Source organism: Antechinus flavipes, chromosome 3, assembly GCF_016432865.1.
Source record: "Antechinus flavipes isolate AdamAnt ecotype Samford, QLD, Australia chromosome 3, AdamAnt_v2, whole genome shotgun sequence".
NCBI classification, from domain to species: domain Eukaryota; kingdom Metazoa; phylum Chordata; class Mammalia; order Dasyuromorphia; family Dasyuridae; genus Antechinus; species Antechinus flavipes.
Window position 1 is genome coordinate 236298268 of NC_067400.1, and position 20143 is coordinate 236318410.

Sequence of the window (20143 nt, forward strand, 5' to 3'; positions counted from 1 at the left end):
TCAAAAGCTGATTCCTTGTGTTAGAAATAATACTCTGAACCCCAAAAAGGGCATAATGAATCAACAGACTTAAGATATGTGAAGCAGTTTAAACTTTTAATACGCCTTTATAAGAGTAGGTGTGAAAACTCCCTGAGTATTTCCTCACACAACTCAGATATCAGAGCCAACAATTATACTGTGTAATTCTGCCCTATCCCTGCTGCTGCCTCTTCAGAGTTTCTGTTGAAGGTTCTTTAAAAATCTCATATATCATTCTACCATATACATTCCTTAATATGTCTCTCCTCCCTGATCTTCCCATGTTCAAAGATGGCAACTAATCCCACCCTTGGGGTGTGTTAATATACATTGTGCTTTGAAAAAGCTTGTCCAGCCATTGACTCCAGCCAGTTTTAGGTCGGATTCCCCTTCCTGACTCACAAGGTGATTGATTGGAGATATCTTAACAGGATGTTTTAAATCTTACTCATCCTTCTCAAGAAATATATCAATCATTTCTAACAACTGGTTGGTGGCTTTGAGTTCTGGGTTGAAATAAAGGCTATAATCTGAGGAATGCTTCTATTCCTGGAGCTTTTGGGCTCAGGGTCTATCCCTCATAGTGCCTTATTGCTTTGGCCTCTAGGCTGCCTTGCCTACCATAGGGATGGTCAAAGAATAAGATATTTTTAGAATAAGGGAAACTTATTTATAGATTTAGGGAAAGGACCCAATAAAGTTCCTTTGCTGTGTTTTTTTTCCCCCCATTGAAATCATCCAAGAGATAGATATATATGATGCTGAAGCAAAGTAAGTGTTGAGAGAGATTAGATAAAATCAAGGGTATAGAGGTGATATTGATACGGTATAGCTTCTAGGGAACTATAGCAGTGGTTTTTGGGGTCCCCTGACCTTGGGTAGCTTCTGTTCTAATAAATAAATCAGTAGTGGTAAATCTTCTGGCTTTGGGAACTCCCATGCCCAGTCTGTCTGATTCTAACCACTCCTTAGTCAGATAGCTTCTGGCCTCAGGAAACTCCCACACCCAATCTGCCTAATTCAGGAGATCACTCCTCAATTCACAGCTGATTGATAAGTCCCTTCCCAACCTCTACAATGTGGCCTAGGAAAGCAATTTCTGCTTCCTAATGTTTGAGATACAGCATTTGAGGTGTAGACACCAAATGTTGGGGTTTGGTTCTATGAAGAATTCACATAGCCATTTTCTTTGGCAAATGGTGGGTTTATTTAGAAGAAAAATTTACAAGCAAGGAAAGGGGTTTTAACAACAATGAAAAAGAGAAATTGCCTAATGTAAATCACAATTAACCAGGAGAAAAGAAACATCCCTTGAGATTAGCATATTCCCTTAGACAACAGGAGAGGAAGTGTGGAGGATGAGAGGAGAGACACCTTGAAACATAGTGGAGAGGGGAGACATCAGGAGGCAGATCTTTGGCAAATTTATAGGGGAAATTTAACCTTAGGAATTTTATTTGACTCAGGATTTCTGACTGGACATAGCAAGGTGGGACTACCTACTGTTGGAATCTTTACAAATTGTTAAGTCATTAGAGTTGATAGAGACAATAATTATCTAATTTAGCATGGTTCAGTATGGTTGATCTAATCCTATAAGAAGATGTTATGGACCAGAAGAAACAAGGTACTAAGTAGAACTGATAGACAATAATGCTTGTGTTCACACCTTTAGAGAGCTCATATAAGCAAGAAGTATTTAAGTACTCATTGGAATTCACAAGTATGGGAGAGTCACAAAATTAACTGTGTAACTTTGTGAATCCACACCTCCCTTGAAGCTCTTAGGGCCAGAGAGCACTCTGGGAAGAAACCCATAATTCCTCTCTCTCACATCCCATAATCCCTCTCTCACATCCCATAATCCCTCTCTCTCTCGAAGGAGCATAAATAGAGCTTCAGTGAGCCCAGTCAAGAGAATTCAACTGAATTACATGCACTCTGGGACAGATGCAGAGCACTCTGGGAGATTGAGAGCCAGAAGTCCTCTCTCCGAGGCAAGAGAGATCCATTCCATTTTCCACTTGGCTGGCTGGGCTGAAGGACAAACCTTTGGATTTGGAGACATTAGGAGGGAGTTCTTGGAACCAAGCAGAGAGATAGGCCTCAACTAACCGGGCTATTTTGGAAGGAGGAAATAAACATTTGCATTTTTACCAGCTGGTGGCATTTTGGGGTAATTATTGATCTGAACTGATACTAAGGCTGCCTCCAGAAAACCTCCCCGAGAAATCTGCTCGCTCCCAGAAAGAACCATCCTTATACTATTTTAAAAGAAGAAAAACACCACAACTTACTAGCTCCACAGAGGGTGGGACTATAAGATTGAACTGATCCCCATCAGCACCCTTCCCCATTTGCCTCAGAGAGTAATTTTATCAGTACTTCAGACTTTCAGACAACAGCTATTAATGGTTCGTTTGTTCAACAATTAAAGTTCTATGATCTGAGTTCAGATGGGAGAAATCCAGATCGGTTTCTATATGTAAATTCAGTTCTTCCAGTACGAAAGGACAAGAGAAATAGGGCCAACATTTCCAATGAGCCCTAGAATCAACATATGAATGCATCTTAATATCCTAATTCAATCTTTACCACCCCCAAGAACAGGGCAGTTAAGATGGCAGAATTGGTAATTGTGTAAAGCTTAAGAGGTTCAAAACCTCTTCTTAACAAATGTTCACCCAAAACCTCCTACTCTACATCATCCCTATTCTCCTAGCAGTAGCCTTCCTTACACTCATCAAATGCAAAGTACTTGGCTACATGCAATTCTGAAAAGGACGGAACATTATAGTGATGTGGGTTAGAGTGGTCTAGATTCCTAGTGGTCTAGAGGTTAGTGGCTATAAGAGAATTGTTAGGAATCCCCTTTAAATTGGCTGCAGGTTTTAGGAGTGAAAGAATTCACTCATTCCCGAATTATTAGTTGCAAAATGAAAGTTTATTAATAGATAGAAATCAGTTTACCAAGAGACTGACTTCTATAGTGGCAGATCTATGGGAAAATGGAGTTTTGCATTGAGAATGCAGTTCTCAGTGGACAGAAAGTTTTGGCAGCTGAGTGAGCTATGGAGGTCCATATGCAAAAGACTTTCGTTGATAGAAGCTATTATATTGGGTGTCTTGGTAGGGACTAGGAGCAGGTTAGACCCAGTGGGGGCTGGGACTGCCCAAGCAGGTCAGACTCAGTGGGGGCTGGGACAACCCTCATCTCCTACTGGAATGAACACTTCAAAGGGGTGCTTTTTGACCAGGACCTCTAATTGAATCCCAGGCTCTGGCATCCTGAAAAGATAACTTATCTGGGGAGTATATGCCTTCCCCCACGAATGGTTGAGATTCTGAATCACAGATCAATAGGAAATACAGTATTCAGAAATACAGTATCAGTCCTACTGCTTCAGTAGGACCCTCTCATTAACCTTGAAGCATTGCCAGATTAGGGAGTTAATTGAAAGGATTAGTATTGGAGTTGATGTTTGGCTTTAGTCAGCCAGACCTCAGTTTAAGTTAAATGACATTTGTTTTCCTTCTGGAGCATTCCTCTTATCTATGTCATATCAAGGGGCTGGCAGAAGATATATTTTTTCCTAGAAAAGCTATTTACAGATCAGGCCTTACAGGCATAATGGATAGAAAGTAGATCAAGTACTAGTTGACAAATTGGGGCTGATTTGCATAGGTAAAGTGAGATCCCTTCCCGAAGTTGATACTAATAAATCAGTTTCTATTAAAACACTTTTGAAAACAATGTTACAAATCCTAATGCCTGCCTAAGGTCATACAACTAGACAGTAACAAGCAGCTTGTAATTCGGAAAACAGGGTGCTCTTTTAATTGCATTACACGGGATTTTAAATCCAGCTGTAGGTCTGCCTCAAGCCTATCCTTCATTCCAATAGATCTAGGATTCTGTTTCATTTTCGGTCATATAGACTCGATTTGATGGATTGGTGAGACCAAGAGACTTACGGGATCATGCTATTTAAACGCATCAATAAACTACGTAGGACTGCAAATCAATTCTACTGAAAGTTATCAAAATGTTTGTAACCCGTTCCCAGAAGCCAGGCCAAGAATTCCTGCAGGAGATAAAGTGTTTTGGCCCGTAGCCCTAGACTTGATCCCCTATCCCAACTCCCACAGCCGCCTGCGGCTTCGGGAGGAGGCTGAACCCGAGGCTGGCGAGGCCAAAACCCGGCGTCCTGAGTCTCGGCCTAGGCGCCTCAGTCTTCATGCAGAAGGGCGTCCTCATCACTGAGATTATAGTAGGTGGGGGAACCTGCGACTGCCAGCCTTCGAGCCAGGATCCAGGCAAAAGAGGGCGGGACCTTCGGGCTCTAAGCGGCAGGAAAGGCGTAGTCAGATGCCGATCGCGCATGCGCGGCCGGGAGCCGCCGCACTAGAGCTGCACAATTTCGTCACCGCCCCGTAGCCCGACTGGAGCTCGCGCAGTAGCAAGGAGTCGCCGCCGGAAGTAGCAGGTGAGCTATCACCGGAAAAAGAATTTTAAAAATCTGGATACTATCTTATCCACGTTAATATGCTCCCTAGCACTTGGCGCGGCCCGCCCAGTGCCCATCAGCTTCCTTGGGATCTTTCGGGTACGGCGCAGGGAGGCACAGGGTGTCTCTTCTTGGGATCCGGACCCGAAATCCACCGGAGGCAAAAACTCGGTTGAATGTCAGAGTAATTGTCAGGAGTGCTGAGAACACAAGGGCTTTGCGCAGAGGAACTTCCTCCGCCTTGTTCTACCACCCCCAGTGCCCGGCACAATTTTGACTAGTGTTGAGATTGGCGGAGCGAGGGCGGAGGCGGAGCCTGAGGCTCATTCCCTGCACCTCCCCTGGATGGGAGAAGAGGAAGGAGGAGGGTGGAGGAAGGTGGATTACCACGTGGATTACCAAGAGTTAAGGAGTAAGGTAAAGTTCTTGGCATTTAACTTCCTAAATACCTCTAAAATATTATTATTATATTATTACAATTATAATCAAATAACAGTTACAGGAGAGATACTGGGAACGACCTGGTGTCATTGAATTATTGTAATAATTTTTGAAATATTGTGAGGCTCAAGAGGTTGAGCTATAGCCAGTTGGTTAAGCACTATGCTGTCCCTTTAACCATTATTTTACTACACACGTTAATATGCTGAGATTTCTCAAATTTTAATAAGGAGAAAATTATTTGGAGTAGCATTAATAGTTGGAAAGTAGACAATTTAATACAAGTGCCTTTTTGTAAACGCTACACATAGCCTATGTTTTCAGTTATATATTAGATTAGGGGATGCAATGGCTCATCAAAAATTGTAGTTCAAATTTTCATTACAACCAATAGTTTCAGCATCTTACTACCTGACCAATCATCGGCATTATTAACAATTGGGTTGCATAATTATGTCAAAGAAAAATTTTGTAGTAACTGCCATATCATGGTTTTCTCTATACAGCGGTCCACTAGGGAAATGCAGATTTAATTTTATTCTAGATAAAATTATAATCATGGCTGGGATTATCTAATTAAAACTACATAAATAATTCCTACATGACCAAAAATTCACCACAGATAAATTAACTTTTTCCTTAAAATAATTTTTTAAAAAGCAACTTATTTTCTACATTTGTGATTGGAACAGTTGTTAGCTTGGATTTCTTTCTTTGAATTGCCTGTTTATATGTATTGGAAAATAACATATTAATATAATGTAACCTAATGTTATATAAAAAGTCTTACAATAATTTTGAATCAGTTTCTTACTAGACTTGAGAACTTTATCAGAGGTTGATAAAACCTTTGCAAAGATTTTTCCTGTTATATGATTCCTTCTTCATCTTAATGGCAGTTTTGTGCAAAACCTTTTAAGTTTTATATAATTAAAACTAACATTTTATCTTCTTTGATGCTATCACTCATTTAGTTATAAACTCTTCTCTATCCCTAGAATTTTGTTAAAAAAATTTTATTTCTACCTTTGATACTTTGATGATGGCACTGAATTAGATAATTTTAAGTAGTATTATCATTTTTATTTTATTAACTTGACCTGAGTAATTAATGTCTCCAGTTATTTAGGTCTGTTTTTATTCCTGCCAAGTTTCATAGTTAATAGTTCTTGAATAATCTTGATAGATATATTTCTTAATATTTTATGTTATATAGCTATTTTTATAGAATTTCTCCTTCTAGGTATTCCTATAGGGTTTTTTGTTATTGTAAAGAAATGCAAGAGTGCTAATGATTTAGGTGGATTCATTTTATAGTCTGCAGATCTGGTGAACTTATAAATTATTTTTTTTCTTCAATTATTTTATTTTAAAATTAAATACAAAATAAGAAAAAAATTCCCACATGTACAGCAGAACATGAGGGTTCAAAATATAAAGCAATAAATTTCTATTTTAATAAAACCAATATAATAAATGCTTTAAAAAAGGGCAACTAAATTTTTATTGTCAATTTTCATAAATATTTTATCATACAAAGAGACTTGTATAAGAACTGGATTTCTGTTACATACACTTTGTATTTTAAGTAATTGCATATAAAATTTTATCATAGTAATAAAAGTGCTCTTTCCTTCATTTTTAAAAGCATGCTGATCCCATTCTCTATGAAGAATTGCTTCCAGTTACTTTATATCCTCAAGATCCCAACAGCTGGCTTAAAAAATGCAGCAAAAGGTGGGCTCATTTTACAATCAACCTCTAACAATATTTACCAAAATCTGGCTGTGGAAGATTGGATCCATGATCATATGAACTTAGAAAGCAAGCCTATTCTTTTCCTTTGGAGAAATTCCCCTACTGTTGTAATTGGCAGGCATCAGAATCCCTGGCAAGAATGTAATCTAAATCTAATGAGAGAAAAGGGCATAAAATTGGCTCGGAGAAGGAGTGGAGGAGGAACAGTATACCATGATATGGGTAATATCAACCTGACTTTCTTCACAACTAAGACAAAGTATAATAGAATGGAAAATCTGAAACTGATTATTAGAGCACTGAATGCGGTCCAACCACAACTGGATGTGCAAGCTACTGACAGACTTGACCTCCTCCTAGAAGGACAGTTTAAAATTTCAGGAACAGCTTCTAAGATTGGCCGGACTGCTGCTTATCACCACTGCACATTACTGTGTAGTACAGATAGGATAGCTTTATCTTCTGTGCTGAAGAGTCCTTACCATGGGATTAAGAGTAATGCTACTCCTAGTGTGCCTTGCTTGGTAAAAAATCTTTTAGAAAACAACAATACTTTAACTTGTGAGGTATTGATGGAATCTATTGCAGCAGAATTTGCTGCTTATCATCAAATTGATAGCAACATTATTCTAATAAGTCCATCAGATGAGACAATGTTCCCAGGGATAAAACAAAAAACAGAAGAACTACAAACTTGGGAATGGATATATGGCAAAACACCCAAGTTTAGTGTAAATACTTCTCTTAATTTGTTAAATGAACAATCATGTTCTGAAATGAAAATATATATAGATATAAAAAATGGAAGAATTGAAGACTGCAATATTGATGCACCTGGTCACTGGTTACCAAAAGAAATGCTTGACAAACTAAGCACAAGCTTTATTGGCAATAAATTTTGCCACAGTGAAGCCACAATGCTATTAAATGCACTGCTTAGCACATGTCCAAAAGACCATGAACTATATAGCAAATGGCATCTTCTTTGTGAAAAAGTTAAGACAATAATGTAATTCAAGAAAACAATGATTACGTTTTGTAATGATGACAATGTTGGAACAGTAAAATTTAATAATATATTCCATTCTATATATATCTTTTAAAAATCCAATTTTTGGAACAGAAAGAGAAGTCAGAATTAGTAAAATGCTGATTTTAATTTAGTGCTCTTTACTTTGCTTTAGACAGAAGCTTCTTAAGCTGGTGGGTTGTGACCCTACTTGAGATCTTGAAAAATTGTCAATAGTAAAAAGTTTCTGAATGCTCTACGTCCTACAGTATCAAATATTTGCTCCAATTTAATTCTTTATATAAAAAATGAACAAGCACATCAATCTTATTAGTGTTAAAATTTGCTCTCAAAGAATTGTTTTAAAATAAATTTCTTTATAATTTATCATCAGTAGATGATTTGTATACCTCTTCTATATACCTGGGGTTTTGTAAAAGTTTCCTGGGTGAAAAGGGGTCATAAACAGAAAAAGTTTTAAAAGCCCTACTTTAAATTAAACAAGTTACTATAGGTAACATTTTTAAACCAATAATGAAGCTAGAGAAGAAACAATGTCAGTCATATTAAATTGCATGTCAGTAAAACAAAACAGTATTCAAACCAATAGAAATATAAAATTAAATTTACTACTTTACACATTTTCATGTACAGGAATGATTATTATATAAAAAGTATTTAAAATTCAATATTCATTTAAAATATACTTTTAAAACATGAGGTCTGAGATAAGTCATCATATTTTCTTTGTGTGCTTAGTATGAAAAATATCCACTGTTGTTTCATGACACGGTCTCAAGTCAAAATCACAATACCCAAGTGTAAAATGTCCCTAAAGGAGAAAAAAAGAATTTATTTTTAATGGCATATAATTATGTCATTCATTACAAAGATAAGGCTATGTCCTACCTGTGGTTTCTTAAAATAATCAAGTCCCCTTCCAATCTTAATCATCCATCCATTGTTGAACCTATTGAAATTAGAAATGTATATGTATAAACACAAAGATTAAATGACAAATTTTAAAGTGATAGGCCAAATGCCAGCACAATTTCCTCTAGCCAAAGGAAATCTCTTACTTGATCAGGTGTATGGGAGTGGAAGCAACACCAGGTTTAATCTTGGACTGTGTCTATATAAAGGGATAAGCTGCAAAAAAATTAGTTGGTTTGGATGAGCTGGCAAATGTAACAGTTTAGCTAAGTGAACCACTGACTTTCAACTTGTCAATATGGTACCTTTCTATCAAACTAAACCGAATCTTTCACTGGATTCATTAAGGGCAACTTACTTGTTTTGACAACTTAAAACATCAACCATACTCTTTCATATATTATGTTATTATGACCTGGATGAGAAGGGACCACTACCCTCCAAGTGACTGCTCCCCTTTTCCCCCCATTCACTGTTCCTGAGCCACCAATTGAGCCTATCTTCCTTATTATCTTGCTCATTGTTCTTCTACCATCTTAGCATTCTATACTATGACCCCCTTGAAAACTGGTTCAATGCATTTGGAGTTAATTAATGAGACCAATCCTTTTTCTTTATAAACAAAGTTATCTTTCAACTTATTACTTTTTTAAGTTATGGTTATTCCAAAAGATCTCATGATACAAGATTCAGATGAGAATGTGTTCAAACTTAGAAATGGGTGAGACTTATCAGTCATGCCACGGTGAATTAATAATAAAAATAACATGAATAATATTCAACTCTTAAGCTCTGGTTATTGGGACAGTAATCTGGTAAGCAGATATTTGTTTTAAAGAGGGCAAAAAAGGTCTAGGAATCAGAAAATAGCATTTTAAAAAATACTATTGATATGGCCCAGACCATTTCATTTTAAAAACTAAAAATCCAAGCTGATTTAACACATCAATAATTATTAAGGAAGTGTTGTATACTTGAAGTATGAAATTATTATAACAATCATATTACTATTTATAATGATTTGTTGAATGAGGAAAACAGTCCTTTGAATGAGTATACATACACAAGCTACATATCTTGTCCATTAGGAAACCATAAACTTACATGTCATGAAATGAATCAACTCTTCCTCTTTTTAGAAATCATGAGAACAGTAAAATTTAGTTATGTTGAAATTTGTAATCATTAAACCCCACAATTATTCATTATAAAATTATGCAAAAATTAGTGAGAAGGGAAAGAGTATCTTTAGTTTTCATATCTGAATGTTATATATATAGCTTGAAAATGAAAAATGTGACACCAACCTAATTTCTCGATCGTGAATTGAAGAAGAGAATTGTATTTCCAGCTCTACTCCATGCTTACTAAGTGACTCTCTTATTTCTTCCAGGCCACTGGTCTGCTGACTATTCCCAATGCCCTGTTAACAGCAAATATATATGTATATATATACACACACACACATACATACATATATATACATACATACACATATATACATATGTATACATATACATATATATAACACACATGTATACATATGCATATATATGTATATATTTTATATATATATATATATAAAACAGCAAATGTATGTATACACACACACACACAGAGGCATGGACACACACACGTATATATGTATACATACTATATTTTTCTTTTCTCTAATTCTGACTTTTGTATGTACCATGTAGATGACTTAAAGGCAGTTGTATTAAATTGTGTATTAAAAAACCAAGGAACAATAATGCAGTATTTTAAATAATTTCCCTTTCCAGTGTTAACAAGAACTCGGCCTTGTTTACAATTTAGTAACACTATAGTCATACAAATGGAAGTGGAGAGAATGTATAACTTGCAATTAGGTTAACCTAACATCCACATAAGACATTTATTAGCTATGTCACTCCAGACAACTCACTTAACCTCTTTAAGCCTCAATTTCTCCATCAAAAAATGGACATCATAGCAGCAACTAACTCTCATGCTTGTTATAAGAATAATCTAAGTGAACTGAGTAGCAAATCTTAAATTAATATAAATTGCTATTCCATCTTAGGAAATTAACTGACATATAAGTCATCAGAAATATAACTAGCTGTAATTTGCTTTATGTCCATCATTCCTGTTATATAAGCTTATTTCTAAAGAAAACAACATAAATTAGACACAAGGTTTTGCAAGGGTAAATGTTGAAAACTATCATTGTGTGTATTTTTAAAATAAAAAGCTATTATTAAAAATCAAAAAAAAATTAAGAAAGCAGCATGATTGAACATGGTGGTTTTGAAGAATGTAGGATTAAAGATCATGTCATTAAGATTCTAGATTCATATCTGTGACTGAGGACCACCGAGTTTCCTCTCAGGGACTTGTGTGTAAAGTGAGGAGACTAGACTAGATTGTTTCTAAGATACTTTACAGCTTTATAAATCTAGTCCATTTTTACAGAAAACATGTGATATTTGTTCCCTTGATTGTGCTACATTTTATAACTAGTTAATAAAGAAGAAAACTTAAAATATTTGAATACTTACTTTATCCAAAGAAGTAAGAAGATGAATAGTTTTCACTTTACATGGCTGCTTAACAAGCATCTCACAGAATCGAAGGAAGTTGTATAGCTAAAAAATACCAATAATAAAATTTTGCTAACCAGCAAAACAAGTATTATTACATTTTTGTTTCTAAGTTATATTTCACTTGCCTGGTGAGTTTGCCTAATATAAGGATCTTCTATCCAGACTTCAGTAACAGCTGCATTAAGATATTGTTGAAAAAGTGATTCATAACTAAAGCCTGTTGCATTGTCTTCTATTTTAATTTGCTTGTGGTATTTTCCATCTGACAAAACACATTAAATTCAGTAAACATTTTAGTACTTTGTTCAAGTAAGACAATTTGTTAAGTTGTGGTGGGGGAGATATAGAATTTAGAGAAAAACAAAATTCCAGCTCTCCTGGAGACAAAATATGAGGTCCCATAAAATCTTTCAAAGTAAGTGGATAGGAAGACAGAGAAAGACACTTTAGTATTTCAAGGATCAGTAATTTCATTGGTACCATCAACACAGATCACTATCTCTTGACATTTTAATAGGTATTCTTGAGCTATTGTTGCCAAAAAACTGATCATCCTAAGGCCAATATAATGATGATAAATGCAGTTAGTGATATATGTTGTTAAGAGGTATGGGTGGGGTAAGCTCAGGAAAACTTTCCTGGAAGAGGTGATATTTCATTTGAATTTTACAACTACTATGAGGAGGATTTGTGAATGTGAATTTTAGGGATCAGGAGTCTTGTGAAAAGTGCCTAGAGGCAGGAATGCACAATATTTTAAAGAGACACAATAGCTTACCCAGTTATACAATTTCCCTGGAGTACAGCATCTGTGGAAAGTAATAGCATAATGCCTGAAAAGCTGCAGTGGTGCCAGGTGAGGTTGAAGAGTTGGAATTTGATATAGGAGATAATAGGGAACCAGTGAGTAAAAGCATTTTAGAAACAATCTAGACTAGTCCCCTCACTCTGAGTAAAGTAAAGGAATGATAGAGCCAAAGTAGATGTCATACAGAGGTAACAAGGGCAGTTTAAATGGGAAGAGCTAGAGATTAAAAGACCCATTCTGGAAGCTATTATAATTGTGCAAGGGACTGATACTAAAGTCTTAGAATAGCTGTCAATAAGGAGGACAGGTGGATGCGAAAAGGTAGAATTAACAAGTCTTATTTAGTAAAACTAAGAAACGAAGTTAGAGGGAAGATAGAAAGATCACCAAAGATTCACCAATGAATGGTAACATTAAAAAAACTAAGTTTCCAGAGAGATAGAGAACTTTAAATATACTGCTCTTAGATACTGAGTTTGAAGTACTAGAGATAGCAGTCAAATGGAATTATGCTACAGGGGGTAATGCAAAGCTGAAACTCGAGACTTCATGAGATTAGAGCAGGACCTAGATTTCAGAGTTATCTATTAAGCCATGAATGCAAATAACAAGAAAGAGGGGAGGCAAAAAACAACCAATGACAGAACTTTGTGAGATACTCACCTTATAAAGGAAAAAAGCTATGGAAGAATGATTAGAAGAGAACTGGAGTGCCAAGTGTCAAAGCTGGGGAAAGAAAAAGTATCCAGAAGGAGCTGATAAATCAGTGTCAGATACTAGAGAAAGATCAGGGAAAATGAACACCAAAAAAACCCCAAAAGCTTTTGAATTTGACAGTTAGAAGGCAATTTCTGATTTTTTGAGAGTTCAATTTCAAAGAAGTGGTAGGGACCAAAAAAAAAAAAAAAAAAACAGTCTGCAGAGGATTCATGAGAAAGCAGGTAGTAAGGAAGTAGAGACATTGGGTTTAAACAGTTTTCAAGAACTCTGATCACGAAAAGGAAGAAAATACCATAATAATATCACATAGCCGAGAAAGGTCAAGGCAAAGAATTAGGAAAACAAATCATATCTCTAAATGGTTTAATTGATGGTTAACAAACATTCCTTTAATTAATGGTGAAAATACTGAAAACACTCACATATAAATTAATAGTAGCACAATATAGATAGTTTCATGATTCTGATATTTTAGACAAATTTTAGGGTGCTCTCCTCAGTTGGGTTCTACAAGTTATTTATAAAATTGTCTGATAATTATCTGCTGTCATTTTTTCTTGACTCAGCAGAACCATAATTCCTATTATATCCTGGTTGTTCTCTTTAGAAGTTAAACCCTACTAGTTCTGCAATTTTAGACATGGATGGAATATGATATATTTAATGCTGTATTTTATGTTGCTTTCAAGTCTACTTTAAGCCCTGTAAAAAGCTGATTTTAATCAGAGAAACCCAGAAAGACAGCCTTGGAAATCATAGCAACTTCTCTTCATCGATCCTATTAACTCAATTTAATTATCTCTTAAAATTTCAGTTTGTTTCATTTTGGTCTTGATATCCTTAATACTTAGCACAGTGTATGAGATACAATAAATAAATGTTTACTGAATGATTCAGGAACCTTTTTAAAAAATGCCATGATATACAGTTACTCCCCAGTTTATGAAAAAGCTATGCTCCATAACTTGGTTCAAATCATGTTTTTGGATGTGTGTAGAGTATACTTCAGAGTGTATTTTCATATAGAAGTAAGATTATATATGACAAATTCCTAGGCCAGCAAGGTCTCTAGAAAGATTTAGTACGTTATTTAAATTATTTAACTATTATTTGCTAATTAACTATTCTCAAGAGTTGGTTAACAAATAGATTAAGTATTAATAATCTCCATTATAAGAAATTTTCAATGGCAAAATGTATTCTTAGTTATAGCTGTAACTCCATCTCAGCTCCCATCTATTCATTAAGGTCCAATTTCTTAAACTGTGGCTTGAGGTTGCATATGGGGTCTTGTAACTGAACATGAGGGTTGTGAAGTTATGATTTATATCAGTAAATGTTTTGATTTGTATACTTATTTTATATATTTAGATATTTGGGGTCATTTAAAAAAATTCTTCAGTGAAAAGAGGTCACAAAGGGAAAAAGTTTTAGAAGCTCTGCTATAGATGTTTGCCTCCTTTAAATTAAACTGGCATTGCTTAGGAGAAGCTAAAAAAGATTAAGTGGTACAGTTGGTTAGTGAAACCTCTGGAACCCAGTATTAGGATTTAGCAGAAAAGATAGAGAAAGTCCACCATGAGCACAAAGCATATAGCAATAGGAAAGGAGACAAATATGGATTATTTCTTAAAATTTTTCTGTTAGAACAATAGTCAGAGATATAGGTGGAGTTGAGCTAAGATATGAACACCAGGATATTTTGTCTTTTTTTTTTTTTTTTGGGGGGGGGGAGTGTCTTTTTTTGTAAAATGTATTAGGAAGAGTCAATGATACAGAGGAAGGTCTAGAGAAGGCTTGTTCTGGATGGAGAAGGATGACAATACAATTTTATGAGGTCCCATAAAAATCTTTCAAAGTAAGTGGAGGTCTAGTCATAGAGGACTTGGTACTTGGTATACTATTCACTTTTTACAACTGGTTTTTGAAAGCATATTTCTTACCTTCTTTTTCTTGCTCCAAAAACTTTTTTATGTCTTCTGCTCTGTCCATGTAGTCAGAAATTTTTTGTCTTAAGTGACATTTCTTTGCAGTGTCTTTGGTGCCTAAAATTTAAAAATTATATATATTCCAATTTTCAGAATATTTTCATTTATCATAAGCATAATTTATAATTTAAAATTTTTCCTAATTCACCTATGCTAATCTGCTTTCATTTTTGGGATAAACTTATTAAAGACAGTTTTAATTAATTAGTTTGGGTCAAGAAAAGACTACACTACATTCATGAGGGATATTATGTCAAGTTGTCGAGAATAAAGAATGAATATAAGAAGTAATGTGAAATAAAGCTAGAAAGTAGGCATGGACCTACACTTAACACCATATACCAAGATAAGATCAAAATGGGTCCATGACCTAGGCATAAAGAACGAGATTATAAATAAATTAGAGGAACATAGGATAGTTTATCTCTCAGACTTGTGGAGGAGAAAGAAATTTGTGACCAAAGATGAACTAGAGACCATTACTGATCACAAAATAGAAAATTTTGATTATATCAAATTAAAAAGCCTTTGTACAAACAAAACTAATGCAAACAAGATTAGAAGGGAAGCAACAAACTGGGAAAACATCTTTACAATTAAAGGTTCTGATAAAGGCCTCATTTCCAAAATACATAGAGAACTGACCCTAATTTATAAGAAATCAAGCCATTCTCCAATTGATAAACGGTCAAAGAATATGAACAGACAATTTTCAGATGATGAAATTGAAACTATTACCACTCATATGAAAGTGTTCCAAATCACTATTCATCAGAGAAATGCAAATTAAGACAACTCTGAGATAACACTACATACCTGTCAAATTGGCTAAGATGATAGGAAAAAATAATGATGAATGTTGGAGGGGATGTGGGAAAACTGGGACACCGATGCATTGTTGGAGTTGTGAACGAATCCAACCATTCTGGAATTATGCCCAAAAAGTTATCAAACTGTGCATACCCCTTGATCCAGCAGTGTTACTACTGGGCTTATACCCCAAAGAAATACTAAAGAAGGGAAAGGGACCTGTATGTGCCAAAATGTTTGTGGCAGCCCTGTTTGTAGTGGCTAGAAACTGAAAAATGAATGGATGCTCATCAATTGGAGAATGGCTGGGTAAATTGTGGTATATGAATGTTATGGAATATTATTGTTCTGTAAGAAATGACCAGCAGGATGAATACAGAGAGGCTTGGAGAGACTTACATGAACTGATGCTAAATGAAATGAGCAGAACCAGGAGATCATTATACACTTCGACAACGATATTGTATGAGGATGTATTCTGATGGAAGTGGATTTCTATGACAAAGAGACCTAACTGAGTTTTCAATGGATAAATGATGGACAGAAACAGCTACACCCAAAGAAGGAACACTGGGAAATGAATGTGAACTATTTGCATTTTTGATTTTCTTCCCGAGTTATTTTTACCTTCTGAATCCAATTCTCCCTATGCAACAGGAGAACTGTTTGGTTCTGCAAACATATACTGTATCTAGGATATACTGCAACATATCTAACATATATAGGACTGCTTGCCATCTAGGGGAGGGGGTGGAGGGAGGGAGGGGAAAAATCGGAACAGAAGCGAGTGCAAGGGATAATGTAAAAAACATTACCCTGGCATGAATTCTGTCAATATAAAGTTATTATAAAATAAAATAAAATATTTTAAAAAAAAGAAGCTAGAAAGTAGGTTGGGACCAACCCTGGAGGGCTATAAATGCCAGGCTTTAGGAGGTTGTATTTTATTACTCTTTGGACAACTGGAGGATCCTGGAGCAGGAGAATGAAGTGAGCAGTCTTGTGATTTAAAAATAACAATAACAATCTTTTGTGCTTCTGAAAGAGGGATTGAAGAGTTAAGACTAGAATTTTAAAAACTTAGGCAAAAAATAGAAAGAGGTTACAATATAACAACAGGTAAGAGGTGATGAGGACTTAAATGAGTGATGGCAGTATGGGGATTCTAAGGATCCCCATGCCAAGACCACCATTGTCACCACCATTCTCTTTTTATTATTAGAAGACACCCTATTTTCCACAGCAAAGGTCCAGCAAGCAAGATGTGCCCTCAACTTGGCACAACAATCCTTTGCATCCACCCTCTGGATGAACTCAATTGCAGCAAAATGCCAGAACTGTTACATATCAGCAATAGGTGGTCCCTAAGCTAGAATAAGCACCTATGTTCCGGATCACTAAGTCCTGCAATAAATCAAACTTGTGTCACTGTTGCTGTTATCCTTCTTTGTCAGGGCTACAGTTAACTGTGTGACCATTGTTATATGTATTGAGACCTGCCCACACTAAAGCAGGTCTCCTTGATAGCAGAGGAAGCCTTGGCATATGTGTCTAGTTTTCCTTCTCCAGTGGAATAAAGATTTTTGTCTCTAACCACTGTTGGCTCTGGCTCTTTTTTGTTTATTTTTATTTTATTTAGAGTTATTAGTGGTTGTGGTAACCTGTGGAAGCTCTTTGGTATGTATTTTATTTTTTTGAGTTGGCAGTGGTTGCATAATCTCTGATTCTTAGGTCATTTTTCAGAGCTGACAGAAGAAAAGGACCAATGGAAGAAAAATAACAGGCCTTGATAATTAATTTGTATATGGAAATGGAAGGACGATTAGGAGAAAAAAACCAAAAGATCACTCCAAGGTTTCAAACACTTGGGTGACTAGGAAGAGAGTGGTACCTTTGACAGAAATAGTGAAATGGAGATAGATTTGGGAAATGGAGAAATTAATGAGTTCGGTTTTAGACAGGATGAGTAACCTTGAAGTGCCAGAATATGTATAGTGACTATATATACAAATGTTTACATACAGACACAACACATAATACATGTATGCTGGAATCACTAATCCAGGGGAGTTGAGATTTCCATGACAGAGAAAAAATGAAATTGTAAAGGAAAGTTTGTTCTACAGTAATGTAATCACATAAACTATTTTTCTGCTTCTGCTTACTTCAAGCTGCATAAATTCATAAGTCTTCTCATGTTCCTGTCCCTTTTGTTAGTTCTTAAAATATTCATTCATTCAGATATCATAATTTATTCATCCATTTCAAAACTTTTATCTACCATACCTTCAGCTCTTGGGAAATGTTTGTGATTTTTAAAGGCCTACAAACCAATCTGGTATATTTCCAAAAGGTAAACTGTAAGTCCTTATATAATTAAGGAGGGTTTTATCTCCCTAACAAACCCTCCTAGGAAGGGAGTCTGCTATACCTGGTTCACCCAGGTGGATCCCATAAATCAATTAAGCATAGAGATTGCCAGCATGCTGTCTTGATGAAAGATTGCTATTCAAACACCAGCCTAAAATGGTGGAAAATAGGATTATGAATTTAGATTCAAAGAAATTTTAGGCCAACTCCACTTTTTAGATGAGAAAACTGCCATTCATCAAGGTCACACAAATAGGTCATACAGGTAAAATTTGAACCCAAATCTTCCAACTCTAAACCCAATATTCTTTCTACATTCCCACAGTCCATGGTTCCAGACAGAAATAAGTCGGAGCCATAACTATTATGGACCAAAACATTTTACCCTGTGGTGCTTACCTGGGAGAGTATGCTTGTCTTACTGACAACTCTCACCCAAAGGTGTGGCTTAGCAGTCTGCTAAGGGGCACAAAGAGTCAAAAAACAAAATGCTGTATGAGATGTGAGGGGAATGACTAGTACTGACTGGGACTGGGGGTTAGGAACTAGAAGGGAGCTTCCCTACAAGAAGCACTTGAGGTTTGAAGTAGGTATTATACCAGCAAACAAGAGAAGGGAAGGTGTTCCAGGAATAGGAAACTGGATGAAGACGACATTTGAAAGCTAATTTGTGTCTGAGTGTCAGAATGAGTATAGGTGGACAAGAAATGATAGTTTACTCATCTGTAAAATGAGGAGAGCATCTATCCCACCTAGTTACTATAAGGCTCCAACTGAAATATATTGAAATGTTTTGCAAACTTTAAAAATCAATTATTATTATCATTGTAGATTAAGGTAAATACATTATTTGGGAGTCTGCCTGGCCTCAGGATTAGGAAGCCTTTGGCTCATATTTTGTTTCTGAAGCTGGCTACGTGACAATATATCAGGTTCAAGTGTTATGCAAATATCTTTTTCCACGGTTTTTAATAGATTGTGATGGTTACACTGTTATTAATGTGGGTTAGTTTTCTCTCCCCAACTCTCTAAATTATAAATTCATTTAGAGTGAGGACCAGATCTTATACTTCTGCATCCCTAAAGCACCAGCACCTTTCCTGGCCACACAGTGTATAGTCAAAGGTTTATCTGATTATAAAGCAAAACAGACACATACTCTTGGCATTTCATGAATTTATAATGCATCAAGTTTTGCCCTTTGTACTTGGTGTATTGATCATTACATCTTTTTGTCATTGCCCCATACCACTTCCTCTAAAGTAATCAAGTAACATGTAAATATTATTAATTATAATAGCTTACTATGTGCCAGACACTGTGCTATTGATACGACAAAATGCTTCCCTTAAGATCACATCTAGGAGGGGAGGATGTATACACAAACAGTAGAACTGGGAAATCAATTTATACAATATCATTGTTACAAAGAAAAACAGCTTTAAAAAACCAAGATCTTTAATCAATGCAATGGCCAAGTACGATTCCAAAAGAGTGAAGATGAAGCATGTTACTCCTCACTGAGGAATAAAACATAATTTTAGGGCTCGGCCAGTGTGGCAACTTGTTCTGTGGGACTGTAGCTATTTTTCTTAGAAGGACTTTGGGTTTCGTTTTCTCCACACCAACTCAAGGAAGAATGAGGGAGGAAGGAATTGAGAGATTACTGAAATCTTTTTTTTTTTCAAAATGCACTTGAAACCCGATGGAATCACAGACAAGCAGACCGACTTTGGAAGTAAATTGATGAACTTAAGATATGTTTTAAAAGAAAAAACAAACTTTTAAAGGTACCGTCGTCTTTCAGAACAAACTAATTGCGAGGAAGTGTTCCTCGATACTAGAATTTCAAGGTTGTATGCATTTAACTGAGTGATGTATATGAATCTTATCTGTCATGTTTGGTGCTTTTTAATTTCAGAATTTTTTTAAAACCAATGTTAAATGTTCACAGAACCCTGCACTTCCTGCGTGTGCATCCCTCTCCACTCACCTTTAAGTACTTGCATTAGCATATCGATACCCTCCTGATAACACACCAGAGCCTCCTGGTATCGGGAAGTACAGTCCAATTCCACTGCTCGTTTCAGTAGGGTGCTGGCCGCCGATGCCGCATCTAGGGGCTGCTGCAACGAGCCCTTGGCCGCCATCCCCGCCGATTGCCCATTCACTCCGCCCCACTGCTTCCC

At 35.9% G+C, this 20143-nt stretch overlaps 2 protein-coding genes across 5 annotated transcripts; one reads left to right on the top strand and one right to left on the bottom strand.

The window, feature by feature from the left end:
- The first annotated feature begins 1210 nt into the window (after window positions 1-1210).
- Window positions 1211-8458, top strand: LIPT1 (lipoyltransferase 1). 2 transcript variants are annotated; one of them, XM_051984709.1, is made up of 2 exons: window positions 1211-4508; window positions 6619-8458. In XM_051984709.1, the coding sequence occupies exon 2, from the start codon at window positions 6620-6622 to the stop codon at window positions 7739-7741; it is 1122 nt and encodes a 373-aa protein (XP_051840669.1). In that variant the 5' UTR covers window positions 1211-4508; window position 6619; the 3' UTR covers window positions 7742-8458. The 2 variants fall into 2 exon arrangements, with proteins under 2 accessions (XP_051840669.1, XP_051840668.1); XM_051984708.1 differs by lacking the exon at window positions 1211-4508 and adding an exon at window positions 4569-4946.
- MITD1 (microtubule interacting and trafficking domain containing 1) lies at window positions 8345-20109 on the bottom strand. Of its 3 annotated transcripts, XR_007951819.1 has the most exons (8): window positions 19948-20109; window positions 14730-14831; window positions 11384-11520; window positions 11214-11300; window positions 9978-10093; window positions 8817-8886; window positions 8647-8707; window positions 8532-8569 (listed from the first exon to the last, which is right to left on the bottom strand). XR_007951819.1 is itself a non-coding variant. In XM_051984710.1 (7 exons), exons 1-7 carry the CDS (start codon window positions 20102-20104, stop codon window positions 8474-8476), a joined length of 756 nt encoding a protein of 251 aa, XP_051840670.1. In that variant the 5' UTR covers window positions 20105-20109; the 3' UTR covers window positions 8345-8473. The 3 variants fall into 3 exon arrangements, 2 of the variants coding, with proteins under 2 accessions (XP_051840670.1, XP_051840671.1); XM_051984710.1 differs by lacking the exon at window positions 8817-8886 and having other exon boundaries at window positions 8345-8569; XM_051984711.1 differs by lacking the exon at window positions 8532-8569 and having other exon boundaries at window positions 8613-8707.
- Between the last annotated feature and the right edge of the window lie 34 nt (window positions 20110-20143).